The sequence below is a fragment of the Natator depressus genome, chromosome 3 (genome assembly GCF_965152275.1).
Source record: "Natator depressus isolate rNatDep1 chromosome 3, rNatDep2.hap1, whole genome shotgun sequence".
NCBI classification, from domain to species: domain Eukaryota; kingdom Metazoa; phylum Chordata; order Testudines; family Cheloniidae; genus Natator; species Natator depressus.
The window spans coordinates 1,299,355-1,324,158 of NC_134236.1; the positions used below are offsets into that span (position 1 = coordinate 1,299,355).

General features: G+C 63.9%; 1 protein-coding gene across 5 annotated transcripts in view; it reads left to right on the plus strand.

The window, feature by feature from the left end:
* The window catches only part of LOC141983715 (cGMP-dependent protein kinase 1-like), a 67,603-nt gene that overhangs the window by 27,928 nt on the left and 14,871 nt on the right, over positions 1-24,804 (plus strand). For 3 of the 5 annotated variants that reach the window (XM_074946739.1, XM_074946740.1, XM_074946738.1), the window contains 14 exons: positions 2,356-2,515; positions 3,712-3,878; positions 4,396-4,509; positions 4,966-5,071; positions 10,504-10,567; positions 11,909-11,986; positions 12,631-12,719; positions 14,880-14,945; positions 15,558-15,611; positions 15,922-15,966; positions 20,558-20,687; positions 20,836-20,966; positions 21,324-21,413; positions 22,616-22,757. In XM_074946739.1, coding sequence (XP_074802840.1) covers positions 2,356-2,515; positions 3,712-3,878; positions 4,396-4,509; positions 4,966-5,071; positions 10,504-10,567; positions 11,909-11,986; positions 12,631-12,719; positions 14,880-14,945; positions 15,558-15,611; positions 15,922-15,966; positions 20,558-20,687; positions 20,836-20,966; positions 21,324-21,413; positions 22,616-22,757 — 1,436 coding nt within the window. Of the gene's footprint in view, positions 1-2,355; positions 2,516-3,711; positions 3,879-4,395; positions 4,510-4,965; positions 5,072-10,503; positions 10,568-11,908; positions 11,987-12,630; positions 12,720-14,879; positions 14,946-15,557; positions 15,612-15,921; positions 15,967-20,557; positions 20,688-20,835; positions 20,967-21,323; positions 21,414-22,615; positions 22,758-23,386; positions 24,132-24,804 lie in introns of those variants that run through there. The other 2 variants (XM_074946742.1, XM_074946741.1) reach the window with 2 other exon arrangements.

Below are 24,804 nucleotides of genomic sequence, written 5' to 3' on the forward strand. Positions count from 1 at the left end.
GCAGGGAAAAGGTTGGATGTGATACTGGTCTTCGAGAAGGTGTCTCGTGCAGCAGTGTCACGTACACCTTATGTAGAAGGTGGGTTCCCTGGTTACACATTTCGGCTGGAGTTATTCATACGATTGTCCAATTACGCATCTCGCTACATGTCACTAAAATCCAACCCTCGGCCCGTCCCAGTTCCCTGGCCTGTTGTTCTGGTCCTTCTTTATCTTTGGTTTGGATACTAGTGTTACAGATTTCAGAGTAACAGCCGTGTTAGTCTGTGTTACAGAGCCACAGAATCGGTGCTACAGCCCCAGCTTTGGAACAGTCTCTGGGACAGTGGTCCCCAAATTTTTCAGGGTTGTGTCCCCCATTACCCCTGTCAGTGCCCCCACCCACCCTAAGCCGGGAGTGGGGCCGCAGCTCCGACGGGGGGGAGAGGGGGTGCAGACAGTGGTAAGGGGGCCGAGGCTGGGGCTACAGCTGAGGGCAGGGCTGGGACTGGGAGCGGAGCCCTGGCTGGGGGCCAAGGCCAGGGTGGGGCCAGGAGCGGAGCTGGGTGGTGCTCCCTTCCCATCCCCTGTGGGGATTGGCCCAGGCCCCAGCCAGGCCCCCCCCATGGCCCTCTGTGCCCCCCTAGGGGAGCATGCCCCACAGTTTGGGGACCTCTGCTTTGGGAGGGGCCCTTCAGTGGGCCACACCCTCCGGGGTCTCACTTCCCCCAGGATGAGCCAAGCTGTCTCATCTCCTCCTGAGACTGGGCCCCTGGGGCTGCAGACCCCTGCCCCACCCTGGGAGCCCTGGGCAGCGAGTCTGGGACAGACCCTGGGGGAGACGTGTCCTCTCCTCAGGGATCAGTGCCCCTCACCCAGTGTCTGCAGGGCCACTCGCCCAGCGCTGTGAAACCAGGCGGGTTTATTAGTCTCCTGGCACACGGCCCAGGCAGCCCCTCGGGTGGCCCAGAGAACTGACGGTTACAGCCCAGCCCAGCCGCAGTGACCCCCATGGTTCGCGCTCTGTCTGTCTCTCCATCCAACCTCCTTGGTAAGACTCCAGGTGAGAGCCCCACTCCTTCCAGCCCCCAGCTCTTATCCCCCCCACCACCCCAGGCCTTTGTTCCCAAGCTGGGGGGTGCGGCTTGGCCCCCTGCGGAGCGGTGGGACCATCCATGGTGGTTGGTTGCCTGGTGTCCATGTCCCAGCCATTGGATCTGCCCACTACAAGAAGGATGTGGATAAATTGGAGAGAGTCCAGCGAAGAGCAACAAAAATGATTAGGGGTCTGGAACACATGACTTATGAGGAGAGGCTGAGGGAACTGGGGATGTTTAGTCTGCAGAAGAGAAGAATGAGGGGGGATTTGATAGCTGCTTTCAACTACCTGAGAGGTGGTTCCAGAGAGGATGGTTCTAGACTATTCTCAGTGGTAGAAGAGGACAGGACAAGGAGTAATGGTCTCAAGTTGCAGTGGGGGAGGTTTAGGTTGGATATTAGGAAAAACTTTTTCACTAGGAGGATGGTGAAGCACTGGAATGTGTTCCCTAGGGAGGTGGTGGAATCTCCTTCCTTTGAGGTTTTTAAGGTCAGGCTTGACAAAGCCCTGGCTGGGATGATTTAGTTGGGGATTGGTCCTGCTTTGAGCAGGGGGTTGGACTAGATGACCTCCTGAGGTCCCTTCCAACCCTGATATTCTATGATTCTGTGATTCTCTTCTCAAGAGCTGTATGGAGATGGGACCTAAGGGCCCAAGCTGCCAGGTGCCATCCACACCTGTGTCTTCACCTGCTCTGACAGCAAACAGTCCCTTCCCCCCACTGGGGAAGAATGCAGCATACAGGGGAAACTGAGGCACACATCGGCTTCTTAAAAATATTACCAAACCCATCCCCCCTCTGTCACAACTAGCTTCCAGGCACTGGCCTGTGAAGGCACCTCCCTCGCTAGTGCTGAGACATAGAACGAATGGCTCTTGATTTTGGCAAGTTTCCTGGGCCAAATGCTGACTCAGCGCCTGGCGGAGTGATGGGTCCCTGGCGTAAGCGGCCCGGGTGATGGTGCAGGCCAGGGTGTATCACTATTACAGTGTTTGTGCTCCGTGCACACCAATACCTGGCTGCATGGCGCGGCCCCTCTCCCTTAGTGATACGCTTTGCAGCTGTGCCAGCCAGTGCATGGTGTGTGCCAGCGTAGTGCTGCTTAGCGTGCCCTGGTGCCCGGCTGCCAGGCTGGTCCCAGCGAGCGCCCTGGGCCCTCGCCCAGCGCAGGTGGGAAGGATAGGCCCGGGTCTGATAGGGCGGGCGCTGGGGGGGGATTGGTGGGCGCTGCGGGGCGATGGGCAGGACTCATGCTCTTCTCTCCCCACTGCCACAGGGAGGGCGCCGGAGAACGCAGGAGGTGGCGATAGCAGGGGGATCGCAGACCAGGCTGATGCCGATGGTGGACGGAGGCAGAGCAGGGCCCAGCCCATTGTCCCCGAGCCCCTCGCTAGTGACGAGGCCCTGCAGGTGCCCCATGTCCCTAAGTCACCCAGGTAACCCTTCAGGCGGGGCAGAGACAGCTCAGGATGGCCCTGCCTCTCGGGACATCCCAGCCAACCCGTTTCCCCCTGGCGCAAGGCCAGCCGCGGTGGGGGGCACATGCCAGCCCTGATCTGTCTCTGGCAGGGGCAGTGTCTTGGGTTTCCAGGCGTCTGGTTATTGACTGGAACTCCCGGTCGAAAAGGGACCTTGGCGGCTCCAGTCAGCGCTGCCGACTGGGCCGCTAAAAGTCCAGTTGGCTGCAGCAGCCAGCTCCACGTGGCTCCCGGAAGCAGCCAGCATGTCTCTCTGGCTCCTAGGTGCAGGGGTGGCCACAGGGGCTCCACATGCTGCCCCTGCCCTAAGTGCCGTCTCTGCAGCTCCCATTGGCTGGGAACCTTGGCCAATGGGAGCTGCGAGGACAGCGCCTGCGGGCGAGGGACATGCGGAGAGCCCCCTGGCCACTCCTGCGCTTAGGAGCTGGAGAGACATGCTGGCCACTTCCAGGAGCTGCCTGAAGTCAGCACCACCCGGCTGGAGCCTGCACCCCCTCCCTACCCTACCCCCTGCCCCAGCCTGGAGCCCGCCCCGCCTCCCCACCCCACATCCCTGCCCCCGCCTGGAGCCCACCCCTCCTCCCCCGCCCCAGGCTGGAGCCCCCTCCCACACTCTGAGCCCCTCATCCCCATCCAGAGCCCTCACCACCCCACCCCCCGCGTACCCTCTGCCCCAGCCTGGTGAAAATGAGCGAGTGAGGGAGGGACGGGGGATGGAGTGAGTGGGGCGCAGGGCCGCAGAGAAGGGTGGGGGAAGGATGCTTGGTTTTCTGCAGTCAGTAGGTTGGCACCCCTAGCAGTGTCCCCAGCACAGAGGTGGGTGCGGTGGGGCTGGGGGCTGAGCCCTGGGGTCCTGCCGTGGCCCCTGCAGTGTTGCTAGGGGAGCAGCCAGTGTCCTGTCGCTGTGGCCAGGAGGATGCAGGATTGTGCTGGGACCTGCGGCTCTCGGGGGGCTCCCGCTGTGTGTACAGGGTTGTGGCAGGGACCGGGACAGCCCCGTCTAACCAGCCCCCCACCTCGGCAGGCCACTTCCCTGCACCTGGGCTGAGTGGGGTCTCGGGGCACGGCCCGGTGGCTCTGCACGCTGGGGCCAACAGAAGGGACCGGTCCCACCTCTGGTCCCAGCCCCACCCGTCTCCCTCCTGTGCTCCCAGGGACCGCAGCCTGATTGCAGGGGCCGTGGAGCGCAACAACTTCCTGCGGCTCCTGGGCGAGGGCCAGGCAGACGCCATGGTGCAGAGCTTCATGCCCGCCTGGCACGGCCCGGGGCACACGGTGCTGGCCGAGGGCACTGATGGGGACGCCATGTACATCGTCGCTGGTGAGAGCCGGCCCTGCCCCGTGCGTGTGTGAGCCAGCCCAGCCCCACCCTGCTCCACGTGCGCCAGCCCCGTCCCGTGCATGTGTGAGCCAGCCCAGCCCTGCCCCATGTGTGAGTGTGCAGGCACCAGCCCTGCCCGGCTCCGCCCCACGTCTGTGTGAGCGTGTGAGCCAGCCCCACCCCGTGTGTGTGTGAGCGTGTGAGCCAGCCCAGCCCCACCCCGTGTGTGTGTGAGCGTGTGAGCCAGCCCCGCCCCGTGTGTGCGCGTGTGAGCCAGCCCAGCCCCACCCCGTGTGTGTGTGAGCATGTGAGCCAGCCCCGCCCCATGTGTGCGTGTGAAGGAGTGTGAGTGCCCGGCCCCCCGGTGCGGGAACACGTGTGCTCCGTTCCCAAGCCCACCGCCCCGCGCTCCTATCTGCAACCCGCACCCGACAGTCCTGCCCCGGGTGAGTTTCGCCAATGGAAGGGGGGGAAGGGGCGGGTCCGTCTGTCCTGTTTCAGGTGCTTTCCTTTGCAGAGGGCGAGCTGAGTGTGACCCAGCACGGGTGCCACCTTCGCACGCTGCTCCCGGGGGATGTATTTGGGGAGCTGGCGATCCTGTACAACTGCAAACGCACAGCCACTGTCACAGGTGAGGACTGGCGGCCGCCCCGGCCCCCCACCCTGTCCCAGCTCCCGCCTCGGCCCCCCACCCTGCCCCCGCTCCAGCTCCCGCCCCGGCCCCCCACCCTGCCCCCGCTCCAGCTCCCACCCTGGCCCTGGCCCCACCCTGCTTCTGCCCTGGCTTCAGACCCTGCCCCCACCCCAGACCCTGCCCCTGGCCCCACCGCAGCCCCAGCTCCACCCCCTGCCCCTGCCCTGGACCCTGGGCACTGCCCCAACCCCAGAGGGCTGCAAACAAGAAGAGCCACTGCCCCACTCCGCCCCACTGCCCCCTGCCTCTCACCAGCACAGCTCTGGTGCTGCCCCACTGGACGCGGCTGCCTCCCTGGTGGTGGCAGGGCCGGGCAGTGCTGGGTCCCGTGTGAGCCTGGCTGATGGGGCAGAGCCGGGACCCCTCCGACCCTAGACTAACCCTTCCCCACAGCGCTCACCCAGGTCCGGCTCTGGGCCATCGACCGGCAGACCTACCGCACCATCATCACCAGCCAGGCCAAGCGCCGGCGGGCCGAGATCCTGGACTCCCTCAGAGAGTGAGTGGGGGCAGCCCCTCCGGGAGGGGAGGGGAGCGGGGGAGTGCCAATGGGGGGCAGGGCCCCTCAGGGATGGGACGGGGGGGAGCACCCATGGGGGGCAGGCCCTTGGGCCATTCAGAGACTCCATGGCTGCCCTGAGGCCAGGCTCTCCCATCCCACCCCCCATCGTCACGGAGCCTGACCCCTGGCCCCACCTTCCCGCCTCAGACCCCACTCTGTTCCCAGTGCTGGGGCTGCCCCCTCCCTAGGCTCAGCATCCTCCCCACCTTGCAGGTTCCATATCTCCCCGCCCCTCCCCCAGGGTCAGTGCCCCACTCTGTCCCTCTCCACGGGGTCAGCGCCCCATTCCTTCCCCCCACGCGGTCCTTTAGCCCCATAAGCTTCAAGGCCAGAAGGGCCCATCCTGCTCCTCCAGTCCGACTTGCCCACTGCAGCCCCCAGAACTCTCCCCCCGGCCCCACAGTAGGCCCAGAGCCTCTGGCTGAGTCACTGACGTGCTCAAATCAGGATTTAAAGACTTCACATGACAGAGACGCCACCATTCACAATAGTTCAAACCAGCGAGTGACCTGGGCCCCAGGCTGCAGAGGGAGGCGAGACCCCCCCAGGGTCTCTGCCAAGCTGATCCGGGAAAAATTCCTTCCCCGCCCTAAATCTGGGGATCAGTTAGACCCTGGGCACGTGGGTGAGACCCACTAGCCAGGCACCTGGGAAAGAATTCTCTGCAGCAACTCAGAGCCCTTCCCCCCGGTGCCCCATCACCGGCCATTGGGGAGATTTGCTGCTAGCGGTCGCAGATCAGCTCCATGCCATCGTAGGCAGCCCCATCGGCAGCCCCATCACACCACCCCCTCCATAAACTGATCACGCTCAGGCTGGAAGCCAGTTCGGGGTTTTCCCCCACTGCTCCCCTTGGGCGGCTGCTCCAGAACTTCACTCCTCTGGTGGTGAGAAACCTCCATCTAATTGCAAGTCTGAACCTGCTGATGGCTAGTCTCTAGCCATGTGTTCCTGTGCCCACGTGGGCGCTTTGCTTCAATAACCCCTCTCCCAGCCCGGTGTTTATCCCTGGGATGGATTTGGAGAGAGCAATCCCATCTCCCCTCGGCCTGCGTCTGGTCAGGCTAAACAAGCCGAGGTCGTTGAGTCTCCTCCCGTAAGGCAGGTTCTCCATTCCTCCGATCAGCCTCGTCGCCCTTCTCTGCACCTCTTCCAGTCTGAATTCATCGTCCTTCCCCGTGGCAGAGCAGCCCTGCCCACAGTGCTCCAGCTGAGGGCTCACTGGTGCCTCTTCCTGGTGTTGGGGTGATTCTCCCGCCTTCCCCCTTCAGTTCTTCCAGGCTGCAAGTCCTCTTGTCGTCTGTTCTCACTTGCAATCTCTTGCGAGTTGTCCTCTGTCCTCCTGGGTCCTACCACTGACTCGCCCCCTCTTCTTGTGGGCCTCGCCACTCTGCACTTCTTCCTGGCCCCCTGCCTGCCCTGCCCCTGCTGAGCAGCGGTGGGGGCCGCCTGCCGAGGAAGGGGAAGTGTATCTTTGGATACTTGCTGGCTAGCCCAGTGAGGGGGTCTTTAAACTACATTCAACAGGGCAGGAGAGAAAAGCCCCTTGATAAGCCCAGAGACCTGTGCCAAAGGGTCAGGCTCTGGGGGAAGCATGGGCCACCACGGCAGGGACAAAGAGAGACAAGAGGACTAGAGAGGGGAAATCGAATGCACCTCTTAGATGTCTGTGTGCTAATGCACGAAGTGCAGGAAATAATCAGGCAGATCTGGACATACTAGTGACTGATCCCAATTCCGACACACCTGGCCACCCAGAGACACTAGTTCCCCTGACTGCTGTGCTGGGCCAGAAGGGCACAGCCTGGTCAGCAAGGACAGGCCGGGCAAAAGGGAAGGAGTGTTTGGTGTTGCTGTCTGCACTTGCCCTGAGGCTGAGGCAGGAGTGGGAGGCAAAGCTGCTGAAAAACTCCGGATAAAGATTAAAGGGGTAAAAAACAAGGGTGATGTCATGGTAGGAGTCACTGACCCCTGGGGCCAGGCGACGCCCCAGCCTGGGAACAGTCCCTGGGAGGGGCCTGCAGTGACCCAGACCCCCGGGGTCTCGCTCTTCCCCCAGGGTGAGCCACGTGGTCTCACCGCCTCCTGAGACTGGGCCCCTGGGCCTGCAGCCCCCTGCCCCACCCCGGGAGCTCCGGGCAGCGAGTCTGGGACAGATCCTGGGGGAGACATGTCCTCTCCTCAGGGATCAGTGCCCCTCGCCCAGCATCTGCAGGGCCACTCGCCCAGCGCTGGGAAACCAGGCGGGTTTATTGGTCTCCTGGCACATGGCCCAGGCAGCCCCTCAGGTGGCCCAGAGAACTGACGGTTACAGCCCAGCCCAGCTGTTTGCATTTTCACTGACACCTCCGATCTGAGCCTGCTGGTTCACGTAGTTCAGACCCTGGGCTGGGGCAGGAACCGGGCTGGAGTTTTGTCCTCAGGTGACCCAGGCATTCCCCACAAGGACGTCAGAGCTGGTGAGCTGGAGAACCCCGACTACCAGCCCCCCGCCCTGCCTGTGTCTGCCCAGGGCTCTGAGGCATAGGCGGGGCGAATGGCTCCCCACCTGGGCCCGTCGCCCCCGTCACAGCCCTGCAGCGTTCGATGGGGTGGCACCACACAGGGTGTGACAAGGGGCCTCTGCCCCAGAATCTCCCCGCCCCAGGAGGGTCTCCCCATTGGCCACCTCCCTCCGCTCCCCTGTGGGTCCGATGAGTCCGAGCCCCGGAGAGTCCAACGTGACACGTGCCTGGGGCCTGGAGTGGGAGCCCGTCTGTCCCGCTCCCCCTTGGGCTTCTGCCAATGTAGGCCCTGTTTTCCTACAGACATCCCATCTCAGGGCTCTGAGACCCCTTGGAGGAGCAACCCGCATCCTGCTCCCCCCTTTGGGTTTACGCCAGTCCCACTTCTGGGGCGCCTCCATGGTCCCTCTCCCAGCACCCAGGCTTAGGCCAGTCCCCTTCGGGTCTCTCCATCCCTGGACCGACTTGCCTCAAAGGGATCTGCCCACCGGCCTGACGGCGCAGCCCCTGCGGCTTCCTGTCCACTAGCCACGTTCTAGGCTCGTAGGGACTCATCTCCTGGAGTTGTTCTGATCCAGCCACATTACACAAATCCTCCAGCGCAGAGACCCCTGCCCCCACCCCATTTGTGGGGAGATCCTCCCAGCAGGGGGGGCTTCCATGTAGGTCACCCCTGGGTCTTCTGCACACCCCAAAACCTTTTCCCATAAGCCTCAGGTGCCCATTCAGAGTTGAGCAGTGGAGCCTGGTTGAACTGTTCCTAGTCCCCAGTATTGGCTCCGTCCTTCTGGCTAGGCGCCCCATGGCTCTGGGACTGAGCAAGGGGGTGAGACGCGGAGCCGGCCCGCAGGGTCAGCCTGGTTCAATCGCAGCCCTTCTCAAAGGCAGTGAGGTGGGAACCGATATCCCTCCCCTCCTCCAACTGGGCAACAATTTGGGATCTAGGCTCCCTGTGGAACTGGCATCCCAGAGCCTTTCCCCACTGTCCCCTCGGTGGGTCCTCTCGCCCCTCAGCTTCTCCAGCCCCCGTTCACGCTTCCGCTGCTTCTCCTGGTTCTTCCTCGTCTTTTCGCTGCTTCTCACGGGCTGCTAGCCTCTGTTGCTCCAGCCGGAGCCCCTTCGCTCTCAGCTCCTACTCCACCAAATCCATCGAGGGCGAACCAGGCCGTGTCGGAGCTGGGGGGGAGCGGGGCAGTGGCCGCTTCCCCACTGAGCGCAGGTGGCGCCTCGTCAGTGTCTTGGTGACTTTTAAACGTTCCCCTGTTGAGGGATCAGGGGGAGCGATCCCAAAGAAAGGCGCCACCCACCCGGCGCTTTTACTCACCCGCCGGCGCTCCGGGTCTTGGTGGCACTGCGGCGGCGGGACCGTCACTCGCTCCGGGTCTTGGCGGCACCGCGGCGGCCGGACCGTCACTCGCTCCGGGTCTTGGTGGCACCGCGGCGGCGGGACCGTCACTCGCTCCGGGTCTTCGGCGGCACCGCGACGGCGGGACCGTCACTCGCTCCAGGTCTTCAGCGTCACCGCGACGGCGGGACCGTGACTCGCTCCGGGTCTTTGGCGGCACCGCGACGGCGGGACCGTCACTCGCTCTGGGTCTTGGCGGCACCACGGCGGCGGGACCGTCACTCACTCCGGGTCTTGGCGGCACCGCGGCGGCCGGACCGTCACTCGCTCCGGGTCTTCGGCGGCGCCGCGGTGGCGGGACCATCACTCGCTCCGGGTCTTGGCGGCACCGCGACGGCGGGACCGTCACTCGCTCCAGGTCTTCAGCGTCACCGCGACGGCGGGACCGTGACTCGCTCCGGGTCTTTGGCGGCACCGCGACGGCGGGACCGTCACTCGCTCTGGGTCTTGGCGGCACCACGGCGGCGGGACCGTCACTCACTCCGGGTCTTGGTGGCACCGCGGCGGCGGGACCGTCACTCACTCCGGGTCTTGGCGGCACCGCGGCGGCCGGACCGTCACTCACTCCGGGTCTTGGCGGCACCGCGGCGGCCGGACCGTCACTCGCTCCGGGTCTTCGGCGGCGCCGCGGTGGCGGGACCATCACTCGCTCCGGGTCTTGGCGGCACCACGGCGGCGGGACCGTCACTCGCTCCGGGTCTTGGCGGCACCACGGCGGCGGGACCATGACTCGCTCCGGGTCTTTGGTGGCACTGTGGCGGCCGGACCGTCACTTGCTCTGGGTCTTTGGCGGCACCGCGGCGGCGGGACCGTCACTTGCTCCGGGTCTTCGGCAGCTCTGCGGCGACGGCGGGACCGTCACTGCGGCTGCAGACACCCGGCACGAGTCAGGGCCGGCCCCCGGAGCGCCGCCGGGCGAGTAGAAGCACCGCAGCGGGTGGCGCCTTTTCTTTGGCTCGCTCCCCCCCGTTCCCTCCACCTGGCTGCGCCCTCCTGCCGCCAGAACACTTTTAGCGTGGGGGTGCTGCGGCTGCACCTCCCCTTACCCCGTCCGTGCCCCCACCGCCCCCTGGAGCTGGGCCGTGGCTCCAGGAGGGGATACGGACAGGGGTAAAGGGGCTGAGGCTGGGGCGGGGGCGGAACCCCGGCACGGGAACAGCAGCCGGGGCTGGGAGCAGAGCCCCGCGTAACACCTAGGGGTGCTGCACCCCTAGTTCCCGCACCTATGGCTGCCTCCGTCATTCTCGTTTCCTTCTGGAACCCCACTTGGGCCGGGGTGCCATTGGCAGGGTGCTGGGTCCCCGGGCTGGGTCCCATTGGCAGGGTGCTGGGTCCCCGGGCTGGGTCCCATTGGCAGGGCGCTGGGTCCCCGGGCTGGGTGCCGTTGGCAGTGGGTGCCAGTCCCCGGGCTGGGTGCCGGCCAGGCCAGCATGCTGACATGGCCCTGCTCTTCTCCCCAGGGCGCCATCTCTGCAAGGCCTGGCGGACGCTCAGCTCTCCAAGCTGCTGGACTGCATGGAGGAGGTAGGAGCCAGGGGCTGCGCAGTCCCACGGGCCCCACATGCTCCCTCGCCTCCAGGGATGGGGCTGGCCCATGGCACTGACAGCAGCTCCCCGCCCCAGGGGCGGCACACGGGGATGGCTGGTTCCAGCCCTGGCTGGGGGCTGGGCCGGGTGTCAGGAACTGTACATGGGAGGCTACACTGGTTCCACGCTGGGCCCTGGGGCTGGCGACAAGCCTGGGCACAGGGGGGCGCAGGGCGAGGACCCTGTGCCCTGGCATAGGGCTGGGCCAATCCCTGGGTGCATTCCCCAGGGTCACCTGGGCACCTGCCCCGCCTTGTGGTGCCAGGCCTGTCCGTGTGTCCCTCCCATAGGGCCGGGCCTGTCTGTGTGTCCCCCCCCGTGGGGCCGGACCCATCTGTGTGGATCTCGGCCTGTCTGTGTGTCCCTCCCATGGGCCCAGGCCCATCTGTGTGTCCCTCCCACAGGGCTGGGGCCGTCCGTGTGTCTGTCCTGCGGGCCCGGACCCATCCGGGTGTCCCTCCCATGGACCCAGGCCCGTCCGTGTGTCCCTTCCGGGGGGCCGGACCCGTCCATGTGGGACTTGGCCTTTCTGTTTGTCTCTCCCACAGGGGCTTGGCCTGTCTGTGTGTCCCTCTGCATAGGTAGGGTGCCAGGTGTCCGGTGTTCGACCGGAAGGCCCGGTGGAAAAGGGACCTGGCGGCTCCAGTCGGCGCTGCTGACCGGGCCGTTTAAAGTCCGGTTGGCGGCGCAGCGGGGCTAAGGCAGCTCCCTGCCGGCCCTGGCTCTGCGCGGCTCCTGGAAGCGCCGGCATGTCCCCCCTCTGGTTCCTAGATGCAGGGGCGATCAGGGAAGCTCCGTGCATTGCCCCCGCCCTGAGCGCCAGCTCCGCTGCTCTCATTGGCCAGGAACTGCAGCCTCTGGGGCGGCGCCTGCGGGCAGAGTCAGTGGGCAGAGCCGCCTGGCCTCCCTCCACCGAGGAGCTGGATATGCCAGGCCGCTTCCAGGACCTGCGCAGAGCAAGGGCAGGCAGGGAGCCTCCCTGAGCCCCACTGTGCCACCGACCGGAGCCACCTGAGGTAAGCGCTGCCCGGCTGGAGCCCGCACTGCAAACTCCCTGCCCCAGGTTGGAGCCCACTCCTGGAGCCCGCACCCCTTCCTACATCCCAACCCCAGCTCTGAGCCCCCTCCTACATCCCCACCCCAGAGCCTGCACCCCCAGCCAGAGCTCTCACCCCCTCCCACACCCCAGCCCTGAGCCCCCTCCCGCACCCAAACTCCCTAGGTCTGTCCATGTGTCCATCCTGCGATGATGGGTCTGTCCGTGTGTCCGTCCTGCAGTGCACATTCGCTCATGACGAGGTGATTGTTCGTGAACGGGACGAGGGGAATAACTTCTACATCATCCTGAGAGGAGAGGTGGGTCCAGCCCGCCCCGGGGCACTTACCCCTCCCCTGTCTGGGGCACTACACCACCCCTCCCCCCTGCTCTGCCCAGGGCACTACCCCTCCCCATCCCTGGCCTGTTGGGGCAACAGCTCATGCCCCCTCCCTCTGATCCCGCCCCAGACGTTCTTGGGAAGCAGAACATGGGGTGCAGCCCCCACCTGGCACTCAGGACGCCTGGGTTCGATTCCCCATTCAGCTGGGCTAATGGGCCCAGGGCCTTGTCTCCCAGCAGCCCCTCAATCCAGCCAGCCTGGGCAGATCGCAGCCACACCTTCTTCTGGGGGTGCCAGCAGGGGGCAGCCTGATGTGCACTGTACCCCGCCGCCTCTCCTGCCCCTCCAGCCCCCCCGAACTCGGTTCCTCTGCCAGCCCACGGGCCCCCTGCCCGCTCCCCTCCCCAACGTCCCAGAGCCCACCCCCCGGCTCGGCGGCCACACGGCTGGGGTGGGCGGGGGCAGTTTGGGGGCTGGGAGGTGACTCTGGGGAGTCTGGAGGTCGGGGTGCTGCTCCCTCCAGCCCCCCTGAACTGGGCTCCTCTGCCAGCCCATGGGCCTCCTGCCCCCACCCGTCCAGCCCCCCCCAGGAGTGATGCCCCAGCCCCCATCTCCCTGCAGGTTCGGGTCAGCAGGCATGTGAACGGGCGGGAGGAGCCGATCCGGGTGTTGCGAGCCGGCGACCACTTTGGGGAGCTCTCGCTGCTGCGGTAGGTGCCGCCCTGGAGCCCCTCGGCCCTGCCCAGCTGGCCCTGGCATGCGCACACCAGGGGCCCACCCGGGCGCTCGCAGCCAGACGTGCAACACACGCACACCAGGCGCCCGGCACACACACACGCGCACATCAGGGGCCCACCCAGGCACTCGCAGCCAGATGTGCAACACACGCACACCAGGCACCCGGCACACACACACGCGCACATCAGGGGCCCACCCAGGCACTCGCAGCCAGATGTGCAACACACGCACACCAGGGGCCCGGCACACACACACGCGCACACCAGGGGCCCGGCACACACACACGCGCACACCAGGGGCCCACCCAGGCACTCGCAGCCAGATGTGCAACACACGCACACCAGGGGCCCGGCACACACACACGCGCACACCAGGGGCCCGGCACACACACACGCGCACACCAGGGGCCCACCCGGGCGCTCACAGCCAGATGTGCAACACACGCACACCAGGCGCCCGGCACACACACACGCGCACATCAGGGGCCCACCCAGGCACTCGCAGCCAGATGTGCAACACACGCACACCAGGGGCCCGGCACACACACACGCGCACACCAGGGGCCCAGCACACACACACGCGCACACCAGGGGCCCACCCGGGCGCTCACAGCCAGATGTGCAACACACGCACACCAGGGGCCCGGCACACACACACGCGCACACCAGGGGCCCACCCGGGCGCTCGCAGCCAGACGTGCAACACACGCACACCAGGCGCCCGGCACACACACACGCGCACATCAGGGGCCCACCCAGGCACTCGCAGCCAGATGTGCAACACACGCACACCAGGGGCCCGGCACACACACACGCGCACACCAGGGGCCCGGCACACACACACGCGCACACCAGGGGCCCACCCGGGCGCTCACAGCCAGATGTGCAACACACGCACACCAGGGGCCCGGCACACACACACGCGCACACCAGGGGCCCACCCGGGCGCTCGCAGCCAGACGTGCAACACACGCACACCAGGGGCCCGGCACACACACGCGCACACCAGGGGCCCACCCAGGCGCTCACAGCCAGACGTGCAACACACGCACACCAGGGGCCCGGCACACACACACACGCGCACACCAGGGGCCCACCCAGGCACTCGCAGCCAGACATGCAACACACGCACACCAGGGGCCCGGCACACACACACGCGCACACCAGGGGCTCACCCAGGCACTCGCAGCCAGACGTGCAACAGACGCACACCAGGGGCCCGGCACACACACACGTGCACACCAGGGGCCCACCCGGGCGCTCACAGCCAGACGTGCAACACACGCACACCAGGGGCCCACCCAGGCACTCGCAGCCAGACGTGCAACACACGCACACCAGGCGCCCGGCACACACACGCGCACACCAGGGGTCCACCCAGGCGCTCGCAGCCAGATGTGCAACACACGCACACCAGGGGCCCGGCACACACACGCGCACACCAGGGGCCCATCCAGGTGCTCACAGCCAGAAGTGCAACACACGCACACCAGGGGCCCGGCACACACACGCGCACACCAGGGGCCCACCCAGGCACTCGCAGCCAGAGGTGCAACACACGCACACCAGGGGCCCGGCACACACGCGCGCACACCAGGGGCCCACCCAGGCACTCGCAGCCAGACGTGCAACACACGCACACCAGGGGCCTGGCACACACACGCGCACACCAGGGGCCCACCCAGGCACTCGCAGCCAGACGTGCAACACACGCACACCAGGGGCCTGGCACACACATACACCCACACATACTGTGGGGGCCCACATGGGCTCTTGCATCCGGTAGTGCAACATGCACACACTGCATGGCCCGGCACACGCGCACACCAGGGGCCCGGCACACGCACACACACACCGCAGGGCCCGCAGCCTGATGTGCGCACGCCGCATGTACACACTGCCTGGCGCTCTCCCCACCCCTTTCACACACACCCCGGCACAGGCAGGCCCCCCCAGTGTTTCTGCTCCCCACTCCCACACGGGCACTCCCAGCCCACGCCTGGGGCGCAGACCCACAGTCCCCCCCCCAGTCCCCCGACTCCCCGTCCCAGTAGAGATGCCAAGTCTCCTGTCCCCACCTCGCACGCACACAGCCACCGCCGGCCTCCCTCACAACCTCTCTCCTCTCTGCAGCAACATCCGCCGGACGGCCACCTGCCGGGCGCACGGGGAGGTTGCCTGCATCACCGTCACCAAGGAGTGAGTCAGCCCCAGGGGGTGGGAGCCCCACGCTAGGGGGCACTGTGGTGCAGAGGGGACTGACTTCAAGCCCTGCCCGGGGTGGCGCCACGGACATGGCTTGGCCCCCCTTCCTCCACAGGCCTGCTAGCCAGAGTAACTGGAGCCAGAGTAGGGGAGCCAGGACTCCTGGGTTCTATCCCAGCTCTGGGAGGGGAGAGGAGGCTGGTGGGGTAGAGCATGGGGGGTTGGGAGCCAGGACTCCTGGGTTCTCTCCCTGGCTCTGGGAGGGGAGTGGGGGCTGGTGGGTTAGAGCAGGGAGGGCTGGGAGCCAGGACTCCTGGGTTCAATTCCCAGCTGTGTGTGTGTGGGGGGGGGGAGTGATGTCTAGTGTCTAGTGGTTAGAGTGGCAGGGGGTGGGGCTGGGAGCCAGGACTCCTGGGTTCTCTCCCCAGCGCTGCCACTGATTTGCTATGTGAGCTTGGCCAAGTCCCTTCATCTCTGCCCCTCCCTCCCCCTGTGTCTGGGTCAGGGGCTGCACTGTGCCTTGGCTCCCATGGGCAGAGGCTGTTCCGGGGGGCTGGGTCCCTCCACCGGTCCTGCCAACACCTCCTGTCTCCTCCGTCCCTGCAGAGACTTCCAGGAGATCTGCCCCTTCTGCCCCACGCCCAGGCAGCTCTCAGAGCCGTGAGTGTCTCCCTGGAGGGGGGGGGCCCTCCTAACACTGCCCCTCCATGGGGCCAGGGATCTCCGTGTGGCAAGGAGCAGCCAGGACCATGGGGGGCGGGTGCCATGGGGGGGCGGGTGCCATGCAGGAGCAGGGTGGCAGGGGGCCAGGGGGCGGGTGCCACACAGGAGCAGGGTGGCAGGGGGCCAGGGGGCGGGTGCCACGCAGGAGCAGGGTGGCAGGGGGCGGGTGCCATGCAGGAGCAGGGTGGCCCTTGTCCTGGCCCAGGGGACTGACCCGCTGATTGTTTCGTTCTCCTCTCCCTGCCAGAGACGTGGCTATGCTGGAGGCTCCGTCCCTTCCTGAGCCTGGCCGGTGAGTTCCGACCCCGGGGCCCCGCACAGACCCAACTGGCCCTTGAGGGGTCCTTCCCGCTCCTCCAGGGTTTCCCTGGCACTGTCTCTCAGAGAGTCAGAAGTGTGGGGCTGGCAGGGACCTCGCGAGGGCACCACGTCCAGTGCCCCATGCTGAGGCAGGGCCGGGTGAACCTGGACCAGCCCTGACAGGGGTTTGTCCAACGTGTTCTTAACTCTCCAGTGCCGGGATCCCACAGCCTCCCTTGGGAGCGGGTCCCAGAGCTTCACTCCCCAGCCGTTGGACAGTTCTTCTTAGGTGCTAACCTCAATCTCCCTGCTGCAGATTTAGCCCATTGCTTCTCATCCTACCTGCCGGGGACGTGGAGAACAAGTGATCACCACCCTCTGTAGAACAGCCCTGAGTGGATCTGAAGACTATTATCAGGTCCCCCCTCAGTCCCTTTTCTCAAGACTAAACAGTCCCAGGCTTTGTAACCGTTCCTCACAGGTCAGCTTCTCTGAACCTCTGTGATGGGTTTGGGCCCCTTCGGAAGCCCCCTGATGTGCTGAGATATCCCTGAGTCTACCTGTTCTGCCAGCCTCGGCCCCCTTAACCTGTCCTGCTGAGCCCAGCTATGAAAGCCCCCCTAACGCACACAGGCAGGGCCACCCCAGCTGCAGATCAGCTCTGGGAAGACTCAGCTTCAGGGACGTGCTCCAGTGCTCTGGTGCTCGCTCCTTTTGAGGGTACAAACACAAAGGTTTTACGAAATGCAGCCCTCCCTCAGTGTGGAGAGAGCTGTGCACACTTCTGTTCCCCCCCCCCCAGTTAGAAATTACAGAAACTGGGTTTAATAAACAAAGCCAGTGTTATAAACCCTAAAAGGCAGATGCTAAGTGGTACAAGGGGTACACACAGAACAAAGCAGATTACTGACCAAAAGAAAACAAACACAAAGGAAGCTAGTTTCACTAAAGAAATTGGGAACAAATAGCATTTCTCCCCCTAGATATTGTTGCAGGCGGGTTGCAAAGTTTCTGTGGTTCAGAGTTCCAGTGATATTCCTTTTCAGACGGGACCCGTCTCAGTCTGGACTCCCCCTGCCTCCCCTTCACCCGTCTGTCTTCTTGGGCAGACAGGCCATGGCGAGGAAGAGTCCCGTCTGCCTTCCTCCCCACCATTCAATAGCATTTACATAAGGCGGGAATCCTTTGTTTCCCAAACTTGACCCCCCCTTCCCTTCCCGTGGAAAGTTACCAGAAGTCCCAGTTAACGTTTAGTGTCCGGTGACAAGACCACCTGCCTCTGTAGGATCACAGCGCCCGTGAGTCAGTGGCAGTGTGGAGCGTCCCCAGGAAGGCCGAGCCTTTCACAGCCCATCGGCCTCGCTGATGGGCCAGCCGCCCTGTCTGGCCTTTCCATGGGTGCACCTGAGGTGTTAGCAGTGGGCATCACCCGAAGCAGCCTAGCTGAAAGAGATACATAGTCACTATTCCTAACTTCAGATACAGAACTGATACAGATTGGATAATTCTCCCAGTCCTGATCCCCCCTGCCCTGACCCCCGCCCACCCTGAGGCTCCCCTGCCCCCATCCCCACCTCTGCCCAGCCCTGATCCCCCACCCCTCCCAGCAGGCACTCAGGTGTGTTAGGGGGCTTATTCCTTCACCCACTTACTTCCCTGGTCCTTCTCGCATGAACAGAGAGCAACAATACCCGAAGTCCAAAGGTGCAAACAATTCGATGTTTATTGGGGTGAACTTCCAGCAAGCATGATTCCAGTTTCCTTCCTTAGTATCCTCCTTCCCAGCTCTGACACCACAGAGCCTTACACCTGTGTCCCTGTTCCCATTCCTGCCCTTATCCAAACATTATTCCAATTTCCTTACCCCCATTCCCTGTTCCCATTTCCCCCTTTAGCAAAACATGATTGCAATTTCCTTACCCCTATTCCCTGTTCCCATCCCCCTCATTAGCAAAACATGATTCCAATTTCCTTACCCACATTCCCTGTTCCCATTTTCCCCACACACACCCACCCCTTAAGGTTAACCTGTCCCCCTTATTTTCAGGCTTGACTTGTTTTTTCAGCTCCCTTTCCTGGAGGGCCATAATCTGAGTCTTCTAGTAGCTTGTTTGCTGACCGGATGTATTCATTATTTGCAGCTCCTTTGTGCCCATCAGCTAGGTAATTTGCATTTACACAGAGGCTTACTAGCTTGCTTCTTGATCCAAAGCTGTTAGCAGCTGAGACACTGTCTTAAAAGGGAAGCATTTTACTTCCACCAGAGTTCTGATTACTTTCATCTCCTGCTCCAAATCACACAGAGATCTGAAAAAGAAAGCACAACCTATTGTGGCCCCTTTTGGAGCCCTATTAGGATTTTAATGAAGTACCATGTTTTATTTGCATTTCTTTTACCCCTTCTCCAATATACACTGCACACGTCCTGGGAATACGCAGATTCCTTCCATATAGTTTAACCTCCATAACATCATATTAGCCAAATTAATTTTACACAAGGTGTAACTGCCTCCCCCATGCCCACAGAGTTTTCATGCACACCCACCAAAGCAACAATCTGATCCCCCAGAGCCACCCCAAGGCTCAGTGCTCCCATCAAGGTGTTTCTGTTCCAGCACAGTGTAAGGGACAGGTGCCTTCTGACAAACCCACTGCCCCTGGCAGCAGCACCCGGGCCCTTCCCGGGGCTTCCCAGGGCCGTGCCCATGAAAGGTGGGGCTGGCCCAGCACTGGCTCAGCTGTGGCCAGGTGCGGAAGGGGATCAGGCTGGCCTGGCAGCGCTGGGGCAGGTTGGGGCAGTAGCTGCCCCCTGGGAGCAGGAATGGGAAAGCAAGCCAGCCGGAACCCCCCAGGAGGCTCCCCCAGGTGAGGGGAAGTAATGGGGGGGCTGGGGTGAGAAGCTGTAGCTGCCACAGGGCAGTTTGGGGGTACTGCCAATGGGGGACTGGGGAAGGCCCTGCACCTCAGGACAGCTGTGCAGGGAGGGGTTTGGAGCTAGAGGAAAGACTAGCTGGGGTGGAGGGTCCTGCACGGTCCCAGGGGGCAGGGGACTGGAAAGGGGGCTGGCTGGCTTTGGGATCTTGCCCCGAAAGCTTCCATGTGTAAGTCAGACCCAGTGGCTTATGGACCCTGCCTGGTTCTTAGACACCCCCAGTGTCTGCTTGCAGGACCCTTACCTGCCCCAGCCCCCCATGGCTGTCCTGCCTTGCCCCTGCATCCCCATCCTGCTGCCCCCCCATGTCCTCCCTTCCCACACTCCCCACCTCGTCCTCCCCCCTGCCCTGCCGGCTACTGCTCAGACCCTTGCAAAATGGGGGCCCCACTGTGCCCAAGATACGCTGGAGGGTAGGGATAGGGTCCAGAGTGACCTAGACAAATTAGAGGATTGGGCCAAAAGAAATCTGATGAGGTTCAACAAGGACAAGTGCAGAGTCCTGCACTTAGGACGGAAGAATCCCATGCACCGCTACAGACTAGGGACCGAATGGCTAAGCAGCAGTTCTGCAGAAAAGGACCTAGGGGTTACAGTGGACGAGAAGCTGGATATGAGTCAACAGTGTGCCCTTGTTGCCAAGTCGGCCAATGACATTTTGGGATGTATACGTAGGGGCATTGCCAGCAGATCGAGGGACGTGATCGTTCCCCTCTATTCGACATTGGTGAGGCCTCATCTGGAGTACGGTGTCTAGTTTTGGGCCCCACACTACAAGAAGGAAGTGGAAAGCTTGACTGGCTGAGGGAACTGGGATTGTTTAGTCTGCTGAAGAGAAGAAACGAGGGGGGATTTGATAGCTGCTTTCAACTACCTGAAAGGGGGTTCCAGAGAGGATGGCTCTAGACTGTTCTCAGTGGTGGCAGATGACAGAACAAGGAGCAATGGTCTCAAGTTGCAGTGGGGGAGGTCTAGGTGGGATATTAGGGAAAAACTTTTTCACTAGGAGGGTGGTGAAACACTGGAATGGGTTCCCTAGGGAGGTGGTAGAATCTCCTTCCTTAGAGGTTTTTAAGGCCTGGCTTGACAAAGCCCTGGCTGGGATGATTTAGTTGGGGCTGGTCCTGCTTTGAGCAGGGGGTGGGACTAGATGACCTCCTGAGGTCCCTTCCAGCCCTGATCTTCTGTGACTCTATGAGGCTATGAAGGGTGGGCCTGTGGCCTCAGCCCCCCTGGGAACAATGGGGGGCACTTTTCACAGGGCAGAAAGCCAAGAACCCGTTTCCCCTTGATGGGAGGGAAGGAGTCTGTGACTCAGGGCCGCAGCTGAGTGTGTGGAGCAGGTTGGGGTCCCAGCCGTAGGGGGCAGGCGCTCAAGCTCCCAGAGACCCCCCAGCTGCCGTTCCCCACGGCTGGGCAGGCAGGAGCTGGTGGCCTGGCTGGGTCCGGTGCTTGGCACGTTGTGCGTTGGGCTCGTCGGGCTCATCAGGGCAGCTGGGGGCCGGTTCTGGTTCTCATCGGGCCCTAGTGCCCTTTTCCCGGGCGGTCTCTCCCTGGCCCCTAGGGTAGGTGGGCCAAGGTGGGGTGGGGTCATGGCGGGGCGGGCGCCGTCCATGTGTCCGACCTCTCACCGTGGGTCGCTCCCCCACAGCGCCCCGGGCCCCGAGACAGCCCTGGCCCCGCTGCGGCTCCAGGACCTGGCGGCTGTGCGCTACGAGGACGGGCAGCACCACGGCCTCCCCGTGGTCTTGGGCACCGGCGGCTTTGGCAGAGTTGAGCTGGTGAGACCAAGCAGCCCCTCCCGCCAAGCGCCAGTCCTGGGGGGCAGAGCTGCGGGGGGGGGCAGAGCCCTCACCCTACCAGCCTGCCTTGCCCAGCCTGGAGGCGAGACCCCAGTGCCTGGCCCCCTCACGCCCTGCTTGCCCCCAGGTGCGCGGGGGGGGGCAGCTCTTTGCCCTCAAGCGGATCCGCAAGGACCACGTGGTGCGGAAGCGGCAGCAGGGACACGTGCACATGGAGAAGCGGGTGCTGGAGCGGAGCCGCTGCCCCTTCATCGTGGGGTAGGCGCCGCCCGGGGCCCTGGGCGGGGGCAGAGCTCAGGGGGGCAGCGAGTGCCGTGATGCCCCCGGGCAGAGGAGCACTGGTGGGGTTGCTAGGGGTGGGGGTTGCCCCTGGGGGTGGGGAGCACTCGGGGGGTTGCTCTTGGGGGCACTGGTGCAGTTGCTTAGGGGGGCTGCTCCCAGGAGTGGGGGGGCACTGGTGGGGTTGCTCGGGGGGGATGGTGGGGTTGCTTGGGGGGGGCACTGGTGGGGTTGCTCGGGGGGGCTGTCCCCGGGAGTGGGGGGCACTGGCAGGGATGCTGTGGCGGGGAGGGGGTTGGAGGCTCCAGTTTAACCCCTTCTCACCCTCTCCCCTAGGCTCTTTGGCACCTTCAAGGACAGCCAGTACGTCTACATGCTGCTGGAGTTCTGCCAGGGGGGCGAGCTGTGGACCAAGCTGCGCGAGGTGTACGGAGTGGGGGGCTGGCGGGGGACCGGGGGGGCTGTGCGGCAGGCTGGCAGATGGAGCAGGCACGGCTGGTGGCAGCGCGGGTGTGGCTGTGGCAGACGTGGGTGGGTGCATGGTGGGCGGAGAGCGGGTTGGCAGGTGGTGCGGGTGGGGCCGTGGCAGGGGTGCTGGGGGTGATTGGGGCTGGCATGGGGTTGCTGGGGGTGGGCGGGACCATGGCAGGCTTGCTGGAGGGTAGGGGGCAGTGCTGCCAGGCGGTGCGGGCAAGGTTGCTGTGTGGCTGGCTGGCAGATGGTGTGGGCGGGGCCATGGCAGGGGGGCTGAGGGCGAGCGGGGCTGGCGCGGTGTTGACGGGGGCGGGCGGTGCCGTGGCAGGGGCGCTGGGGGCAAGTGGGGCTGGGGCGGGGTTGCTGGGGGCGGGCGGGGCCGTGGCAGGGGGGCTGGAGGGTAGAGGGTGGTGCTGACAGGCGGTGCGGGCAGGGTTGCTGTGTGGCTGACTGGCAGGTGGTGTGGGCGGGTCCATGGCAGGGGGGGCTGAGGGCAAGCGGGGCTGGGGCGGTGTTGACGGGGGCGGGCGGTGCCGTGGCAGGGGCGCTGGGGACAAGTGGGGCTGGGGCGGGGTTGCTGGGGGCGGGCGGGGCCGTGGCAGGGGGGCTGGAGGGTAGAGGGCGGTGCTGACAGGCGGTGCAGGCAGGGTTGCTGTGTGGCTGACTGGCAGGTGGTGTGGGCGGGTCCATGGCAGGGGGGGTTGAGGGCAAGCGGGGCTGGGGCGGGGTTGCTGGGGGCGGGCGGGGCCGTGGCAGGGGGGCTGGAGGGTAGAGGGCGGTGCTGACAGGCGGTGCGGGCAGGGTTGCTGTGTGGCTGACTGGCAGGTGGTGTGGGTGGGGCCATGGCAGGGGGGCTGAGGGCAAGCGGGGCTGGGGTGGTGTTGACGGGGGCGGGCAGTGCCGTGGCAGGGGCGCTGGGGGCAAGTGGGGCTGGGGCGGGGTTGCTGGGGGCAGGCGGGGCCGTGGCAGGGGGGCTGGAGGGTAGAGGGCGGTGCTGACAGGCGGTGTGGGCAGGGTTGCTGTGTGGTGGGCTGGCAGCTGGCGCGGGCGGCTGGGGGATAGGAAGGGCTCAGGCTGGGGACTGTGCCTGCAGGGGCCGTGCCGGCCGAGGGCACAGGGTGGGCGTGTGGGCACTGAGCCGTCCTGCCCCCCAGGCGCTGCCTCAAGGAGGAGGTGGCCGTGTTCTGCTCGGCCTGCGTGGTGGAGGGACTCGACTACCTGCACGGCAACGGGATCATCTACCGGGACCTCAAGCCCGAGAACCTGATGCTGGACAAGCAGGGCTACATCAAACTGGTACTTGGGGGCAGCACTGGGGCACTAGCGGGGGAGATGCCCGGGTCGGGCTTGCTAATCCTGGCACTGGGCCGAGGCCTGGGGCTCGGCCCCTCCTGGAGGCTCTGGTGGGGCGAAGGGCAGGACCCGGAGCTCAGGGAGGACCCGTTCCCAGCCGGGTGGGTGCCAGGGAGGGCTGGACGCTGCCAAAGCAGAGGTAGGGCTTTTGGGCAGGTCAGGCCCTCCCTGCCCCCTGGGCCCACACTGTGCCCTCCTGCAGGGGGGGAGGGGGAGCTGGATGGCACCGTGACAGTGCCATGGAACGCCGGCTCCCTGTGCGGTGGCCGGAGCAGCGAACAGGCGCCAGGCCGCACACGGACCGGGTGTAACGGGGCTGCCCGTGGGAGCCAGCTGAGGTCACTCAGTCAGGGTGAACTGCAAACAGAACAGGGCGGACAAACCCCAAACGCTGGTGGATATTCCACTCCTTAGAGTTACCCAGCCAGCCCAAACCAGCTTCTCCAGCACCTCCCTGGGTACTCAGACGTCCAAACAACGCAGTGCCCTTAAAGTGCCCAGCCTCCGGCCTCCATCCAGACACACACGTCAAATATAGGATGCTAAATTCTGAAAATCTTATTTCATCACAGAAAAGAAAAGGTGCTCCTGACCCCAAAGGACCAAGCGCCAGACCCAGGTCAAATGATAGCTCAGATCTTACAACAAATACACGCTTACAGTCAATCCTTAGTAACTAAAATGTATTAAAAAAGAAAAGAGGGAGAGTTGGTGGAAAGATCAAAATAGAGACAGACTTGAGTTCAGTTCTTGACATTCAGATACAGAGCAGAGACGGTGAGTCTGTAGTTGCCAAAAGTCCTTTTAGAAATAGTCCACGGGTTACAGTCCAATGTCCATGTTCAGGGTGACTCCTGTCAGTGACTGGGGATCTCAATCCTTATGGCTCAGGGTTTCCCCTTCTTGAAACCCAAAGCAGATCGGAGATGAAGGATCGTGTCCCAGGGTTTTATACATCCCCTGCAGCCTTTTGGCCTGAGAAAACAATCGGCTTCACTTTCCTTCTCCTAAATGTCCTAGCAATTAGCCCAGAGTAATTTATCCATTAACAGTTCAGATACCGGTTACCACAACCTTCAAAGAGCCATATAGACAATAATACTATGTCACTCCAGTGTCTTCCTAAATGTTAATATTCCTCTTTTGATCTTTGAATCAAAGCCATGGTAATAGACAAGACTTGTTTGCTGACATCACAAGACCTGAGCACACAGCTCCCCTTCTCTCTCTCACAATGCCGGCTGCATTTCACAGCTCTGTTCATTTACAGATCCTCCTAACCAGTCTTTACAGTCCGGCCCTGGGTCAGGTCAGTCTGGGAGTTCATTAACTCTTTCTGGCCCTGTGTCACCTTTCCATGAGATATTATATTACACTCCTAACGTTACATCGGGAACAACAGGAACAGTCCCCAAGCATTGCCCAGCCCCATGGGGCCCTCGCCAGGCTCTGGCTGGGCACCTGGTGCCAGGGCAATGAGCAGGACGGGACGTCTAGGCTGGGCAGGAGGGAGACAAGAGGCAGGAGAGGGGAACGGGACTGCAGTTGAACATGAGGAGATGTGATGGGGGGGCAATTGGGGACTAATGCTATTCCCCCCGGTCATCCCAAGATCAGAGCCAGGGATGGCTGGTGAATTGGAAAGGTGCCAGATGGAGCTGTGGTCAAAGGAAGTGCCCTTGGCGCATGGCACTAACCTGTGGAACTCCCTGCCACATGACCATGGAGGCCTAAGGGGAGCAGGATTCAGGGAAGGGAAAGCCCTTCTGTCAGGGCTCCATAGGGCCTTGCTACAGCCCCAAGCTGGGAACAGTCTCTTGGGGGGGGCCCTTCAGTGGGCCACATCCCTACAGGTCCCACTCTTCCCCTGGGGTGAGCCACACGGCCTCACCTCCTCCTGAGACTGGGCACTGTGGCTGCAGCATGGCTGCAGCCCCCCTGCCCCACCCCTGGACCTCCAGGCAGTGAGTCCAGCTGGGACAGACCCTGG